Here is a 6,903-nt window from a genome sequence, read left to right as displayed (position 1 = left end):
AGGAGCTGTGTTATCATTATTATATTCTTCCATTGTTTTAATGACAGTTCGCTTTGTATCTGTTTTTTCTTCAGATTTCCGCACAGGACTGCCTCCAGTCGAACTGGTACTAAAAAGAATTTAAAAATTTTTTAATTAATGAAGAACTTACAGTTATTAAACACTGATAAGTATAAAAAGACCAACTTAAAACATGATAAATGTCCTTAAAAGGTCCTTAAAAGTTAAAACTTTCAAAAGCCACTTATTTTGCTCTGAGATATAAAGATTTAAGTATATGATTATATAAAAACAAATGTGGCTTACCCCCAAAATCTACTTATCTTTTAACAATTCCTTTCTTCAAAGACAAGAGTAACCAGCTAACCCCCAACATCAAATACATTCTTAATTATCATATTCCACTTTTTCCACCCGCCCATTATCAGATACCTGGTATAATCCACAAGTGTTGAGCTGGATCCTTCAGTTCCAGTCACTTTTCGCCTGACCTTTCCTTTGATTTTTTCTTGTTTAACTTTGCCAGATGTTGACTCCAATTTTTCAGAGGGTTCTTTTGTATTAGATATATTTTCTGTACTTCCAATTTTTTTACCAGTTTCTCTGTTAAGCTTGATTTTTTTGGCTGGAGCAGTTGATGATGAAATTTTGTCTTTTTCAGGCGTCCTATCCAGCTTTTCAATATCAAGTTCCATTTTGCGCTTTGGTGATGGTTTGACTATTTCAGTTACTTCTAATTTAGAGATTTTCACTGAAGATGACTCAAAATCTTTATCTCCACCTTTCTCTTCAGTTTTTCTTTTTCTTTTTTCTCCCTTGCTATCAAGTGGTTTACTCTTATCATTAGGCTTCTTGGTCTTTTCTTCCTTACTAGTTAGCTTCTCTGACTTGACGTCTTTGGAGTAGTCCTTCTTCACTTTTTCCTCTTTGACTGGTTTTGTCTCCTGGTGTTCCTTTACTGACTTAGAGTGAGCTTTTCTGGGGGTACCAATGATCTTTTCATCTTTTTGAGAGGAAGATGATGACTTCACATTGTCAGTCTTTGGAGTCTCCTCTTTGGCTTTTTTAAGTGGAGGTTCAGATCGAGGAGATTTTTCACGCTCTCCATCTAGTTTTTCTTGAGGTCCTTTAGCAGGTTTTGCAACAGTTTCTTTTTTGGACACAGCAGATCCATCATTTTTCCGTTTGGTCTTGTCACCTTTTGCTTTAGGTTTATCTTTTTCTCTCTTGTCTTTTTCAGACACTGATTTAAAAGTAATGGATTCAGCATCCATTGGTTCATCTCTAACAGGTGTAGCATCATCTCTACTTGGGAGAACAAACAATGAGTCTGTTTTATTTTCTTCACCACTTGTTGGCTCTCTTGATTTCCTAGAAGTTTCTAATAACTCTGGGTTTAGAAAGCCTTCACTTTCTTCCCCCTTTCTTCTTTTTCTGTGTTTCTTATGTTTATTTCCTTTGCCATCTCCTGAAACATTTTCACTCTCCTTCTCTTTTGACTTTGTATTATCCTTCTGATTGTGACTGTCTCTTGATGAAAGCTTTTCTGGATAGTTGCCACCTATGTTTCGACTTCTATGACTCTGTCCACCAGAGTACTCCTCTCTGCGGCCTCTTGTGAAGGGAGAATTCCTGATATTAAGTGGTAAAAATCTCTCTGGAGAAAAGTTCTCTCTATTTGCTGATGGTCTAGGCTGTGCTCCAGCAGCATAGCCTTTATAATATTTTTCATACCACTCTCTGTATTTTCTCTCCCATTCTCGGTAACGTTCTTTTTCAAATGGGTCTCTGAAGTCAACACTCCTCCCATAATAAGCTTTCATGTCATAAGGTGGTGGAACTTCTCTGTACCTGTTAAAATATTCACGTTCTGTTTCTCCTTGAGGTACATTACGTTTATTAGGAGACTGTCCCCTAAATGCTTGAGGAGATCTTGATCGTGAATGATACCGTCTATATGGGGGTGACCTTGACCTAGATCGATGATACCCGTGCGATCTAGACCGTGAACGGTAATTTCGACTCTTTCCTCTGCCTCTTCTGGGGTATGGAGGCGATCGTGAATAGGAACGAGAATGTGAGCGGCTAAACGATCGAGAATAAGAACGTGATCGTGTTGAACCAGATCTTGATTTAGAGTAAGTATATGAACTTCTTGAATAGGATGAACCACTATAGGGAGATTTGGACCTAAAAGCAAAAATAAAACAATAGTTGATAGTTGAGAAATATATACAAAATAAAATACAGACTCTCAGATTTCAGTATGCTCTCCTCATGGTTCATTATTTCTTTATATCGTTTCATCTTAGATGATTAAAGAGGCACAGTGACCTCTATTGGAATGGAATAAAGTACACAAAGATCAGAGCAATCACCTGTTATAAAATAAGAGCGAAATCTTAACAATTAGAGTGAAGTGCATTAATGTACTGTGAGTTATATGACCTATCATTAAATAAAATGCCAATTAAATTTAAACATTACTTCCTATCTGATTATTAAGTAGGAGTAACTTTTTTTGTCCTATGTTGGCCAATAGTCTAGCTTTAAAAGGAACATCTCAAGCATAAAAAATAAGTCTTTTAAACAACTTCCTGGGAATATTTATAATTCAGTTTTTCTATCAATAAAGCAACTTTTATTCTACTGTTAGTTCATAATCACACAGGTTAATGTTCCAGCAAAAAGCTGTAGCCTTAGGTAAAAGGGGCCTCAGAAATGTAATCTTTGGCCAGTCCACTATTTTTTTCCTTCCACAAACATTTCCCAATTATTTCACACTATAAATAACTTCAAGGGACAAGGGCAATTTAATTCCCATAACTGCTAGTTCTACACAATAGAATTTACAGTGAGATATTTCAATAAACAGATATTGGGAAATAAGCTACATTTCCATTTTTATAAACCTAGACCGAATCAGAAAAATTCCATCACTGCAATGTTATTTATATCCATAGCTAATCCCTGGATATTCAAAGTCCCATTTGTAATTCTGTTGTGAAGGCTTGCAAAACACTAACCTGGAAAATGAGCGCCTACGCTCCTTTTGAATCTTTTTGTATTCCATCAATTCCTTAGCAAAATCATTTGTAAACTCATCTAGCTTGGACTTTTTCTTTTCCCTAGTAAAATAAAGTTAAAGAGCGAAAGTTAACAAAAACCATTTAAGAAAACTAACAAGACAAATGTAATTAGATCATGAATGAAATGAATGAAATTGCCATTAGTTTTCCACTTTAAAAGTATAAATAACTAGGAAACCCTGAGGAAGCTGCTTGTATGGCTTGGTTTAATTTTTAGGTGATTTTTCTTATACTAACTGGAAACACTGGAAAATGCTTCCAAAGATACCTATTTAACGTTACACCAGAAAATGAAAGTGTAGAGTAATTTCAAATTCAAACACTTACTCTTCTTTTAGTCGTCGTTGCTCTCTATAGAATTCTTCCCTGGACAAAGGTGGTGCTTGTGTTGTTGGGATGGTATTTGAATGAGCTGTCTGTACTCCTGATGATACCCAAGGTGTTGATAAATTGGCTGGAGCTGGAGGAAACCCTGGAGGGGGAACACTATACCCAGCAGGTGGTGGCTGGCCAGGAGGAAACTGAGGAGAAAACTGTGGAGGAGGAACACCTGGAGGGAGAGGAAGCGTGTGGGGAGGAGGAGGATACAAGGGAGGGGGTGGGACAGGTACAAAAACTGGATTTGCTGGTAGTGATGGGCCTTGAGTTCTCTGTGATCTTTCGCTGTGGTGTCGTCCACGGTTTATACTTCTGGAAAAATAAGTTCCAAGATATTAAAGCATCTGAGACAAGTAACCTTATCTTTTCTACTCATAATCTTTTCAATCCACAAACAATGGAAAAGAATCAACTATTCAAATAAGCACAGGGACACTGATATTGTTTATATGTAAAAGTAACATCATTTATATGTTAAAAACAACTTTTAAGGCCAGTTAGGGACTGAGATAAGTTTACAAGGCCTTCTTTATATGGAGATGCCATACTTTTATCTTCTGATAAAAGTTATCTTTTGTGAAGTCCAAATATCACTCCACAATGATCTCATTACTTCCTAATCTGTCATTTAAAGGAACTGACAGGTTAATGTCTCTGTGACCTATTTCTCCCCAAAGTGCCTTCCAAGACCAAAAGTTTAAATGAAGAAAATCCACTTCCTATAATCTTTTTGAGGAAATAAGACCCTTCAAAGTAGAATAAACATGGGACTTCCCTGCTGGCATGGTGGTTAAGAATCCACCTGCCAGTGCAGGGGACACTCGTTTGATTGCTCTTCTGGGAATATACCACATGCTGTGGAGCGACTAAGCCCGTGCACCACAACTACTGAGCCTGCATTCCACAACTACTGAAGCCCGCGCGCCTAGAGCCCGTGCTCCACAAGAGAAGCCACCGCAATAAGAAGCCCATGCACCGCAACGAAGAGTAGCCCCTTCGCCCCTCAACTAGAGAAAGCCCGCGTGCAAGCAACAAAGACCCAACACAGCCGAAAACAAACAAACAAATTTATTTAAAAACAAACAAAGTAGAATAAATACTAGTTTTAACATTTGTAATTAACAACTGAATATCTCACTTTTTCTCTCAAAGGGTTAGGTTAAAATTAACAGTGCTGGCCAAAGTTTCTAAATTCTGCCTCATCAAACAAACAGTGGCTTCTTCAAAAAAGTGGGCTTATTTCTGTTAAGCTAAAAGGATCTTTAAATTATAGGTAACTGGTATACAATAGCAGCAGCTGGGATTTAGATTTCAGGTCACTTTTCAGAGAGTCTGATTTAGTAAATATTATCTTCTTATTAAATATATGACCTAGCAACAAAACAGCAGTTATCTTTCATAAGCTTAGCAATTCTCTTTGGAGCACTAGAAGATACCCTTAAGTATGACCTAGATAGTAAGAACTATATGGCTTACTTCTTAGATTAACACTGCTTGTGCATCTCCTGGGCAAGGGCCCCCCCCTAACAATCTTCTGTCTATCCTTTTGGAAGAGAATATGGTAGAAGATGGGGATAACTGAGTCTAGGGGAGAAATAAATCCAAGTCTTCACATTTGGGAGCTGAGCTGGTTAACAACCATCTTAAATTAAATCGACACCTTAGTTTGTCTGGGCCTTACTGACCGCCCTCTACACTCAACAGAGTAAATGTAAGCCAGTATTCTGCTGTGTGCTGACAGAGAGAAAGTAGTCCTTGGGAAGGAGTAGTAAAGATGTAGCCTTAAAAAACCAACATTTAAAACACTAAATGTAGGGACTTCCCTGGTGGCGCACTGGTTAAGAATCCGCCTGCCAATGCAGGGGACATGGATTCAAGCCGTGGTCCAGGAAGATCCTACATGCCGTGGAGCAACTAAGCCCGTGCGCCACAACTACTAAGCCTGCGCACTAGAGCCCATGCGCCACAACTACAGAGCCCATGTGCCTAGAGCCCGTGCTCCACAAGAGAAGCCACAGCAATGAGAAGCCCACGCATGGCAATGAAGAGTAGCCCCTGCTCGCCGCAGCTAGAAAAAGCCTGCGTGCAGCAGTGAAGACCCAACACAGACAAGGATAAATAAATTTATATATATATATATATATATATAAAATATTAAATGTAATCTATTCTTTTATAGGCCTCTTAAGGGCAACTACTTAAGATTTAAGCGAGGAAAGTATAAACCAAATAAATCCACTCCCCCTACCACTACTGTGCTTTAATTTGTGTTATACTTTTCAGTGTGTCATCAGATTACTGTTTTTCAAGATTTTTAGCAAGCCCACCTGTAGCAGCTTCTCTCCCCTCTTCTAATTTGCTGTGGTGGAGAAACCAGATATCCAAGCTTGTTGGAACTGTGTGGAAAGAAGGATAAAATAGGCTTGAGTGTTATACACACCTTTTCGTGTAAAGACTTTAATATACCTATTTTAACTATTCTGAAAACTTTTCCTTACTCCCTGATCCTGATTCTTAAACTTGTTTCAGATAGAGATATGAGCAAGTGTTATATTTACTTAAAATGAAATATTCTTTCTGATTAACACATTATAAACAATTAAGCTTCAATATATATTTTATGTAATACTGTATTTTAATTAGCATTCTATAAGTTACTCTATGAACTTATTGTTATAGAAAAGGAAAAGAACTCTTTATCTGCTGGACACTATGCAGAGGCATTTGACATGTGAGGTAAGTAGCACCATTCCAATTCTACAGATGAGGCAATGGAGGCTGAGAAGTAGAATCACACACCCTTGTCACATAGCTAGCAAATGCAGGAGATGGGACTCAAACCCAGGTCTGTCTCCAAATCCCGTGTTCTTTCTACTGATATATTCTGCTAGTCTCTCAACTAACATACTTTTTCTAACATACTTTTTATATAAGAAGTTTGGTTTATCTTTCAAACAAAAAGATTAAAGTTTTAGAATATAAGCCAGTTTACATAAATATATGAACCCATTTATATGGGTCACATAAACAGAAATAATTATATAAAAACAATAAATAAATCTGATTTTTAATGCCATGGAACATCCTATAGAAGATCAAAGTTCTTAGTACTTCAGGGTAGAAAATCATACCCTAAAGAATTTTTTGTTTTTTCTTCTAGGAGACGGCAAGATTTATTACTTGCAGCAGTAAGGAGAACACCAGGGATCATTCACAAAGCAGTGTCTCCCACACCCTATAGATTTTAATATACAATAAAATTTCATTAACATAGCTAGTCAAAATGAGAAATTTTGTGTTTGATAGACTTTAATCTTATTATGTGTTTATTTACTCAAATCAAAAATATCCAAATTAAAGAGGAAAGTTTAATCTACCAGCATAATAACTGATTCAATATTTAAAATATTATTTCAAGTAATTCTTTTCTGTTCAT

The 6,903-nt window shown here is 36.9% G+C and overlaps 1 protein-coding gene across 2 annotated transcripts in view; it reads right to left on the bottom strand.

Annotated features, from left to right (window-relative positions):
• RBBP6 (RB binding protein 6, ubiquitin ligase) overlaps positions 1-6,903 on the bottom strand; it is a 31,059-nt gene that overhangs the window by 1,446 nt on the left and 22,710 nt on the right. The window contains exons 14-18 of one of the 2 annotated variants that reach the window (XM_007449992.1): positions 5,795-5,863; positions 3,417-3,779; positions 3,027-3,128; positions 433-2,190; positions 1-109 (exon numbers count right to left, since the gene is read on the bottom strand). The exon at positions 1-109 is cut by the window's left edge and continues 1,446 nt beyond it. In XM_007449992.1, coding sequence (XP_007450054.1) covers positions 1-109; positions 433-2,190; positions 3,027-3,128; positions 3,417-3,779; positions 5,795-5,863 — 2,401 coding nt within the window. The remainder of the gene's footprint in view (positions 110-432; positions 2,191-3,026; positions 3,129-3,416; positions 3,780-5,794; positions 5,864-6,903) is intronic. The other variant, XM_007449993.1, reaches the window with a different exon arrangement.

Source organism: Lipotes vexillifer, unplaced genomic scaffold, assembly GCF_000442215.2.
Source record: "Lipotes vexillifer unplaced genomic scaffold, Lipotes_vexillifer_v1.1 scaffold811, whole genome shotgun sequence".
NCBI lineage: Eukaryota > Metazoa > Chordata > Mammalia > Artiodactyla > Lipotidae > Lipotes > Lipotes vexillifer.
Note: the sequence above shows the minus strand (reverse complement) of the source record. Positions and strands in the feature narration are given on the sequence as shown.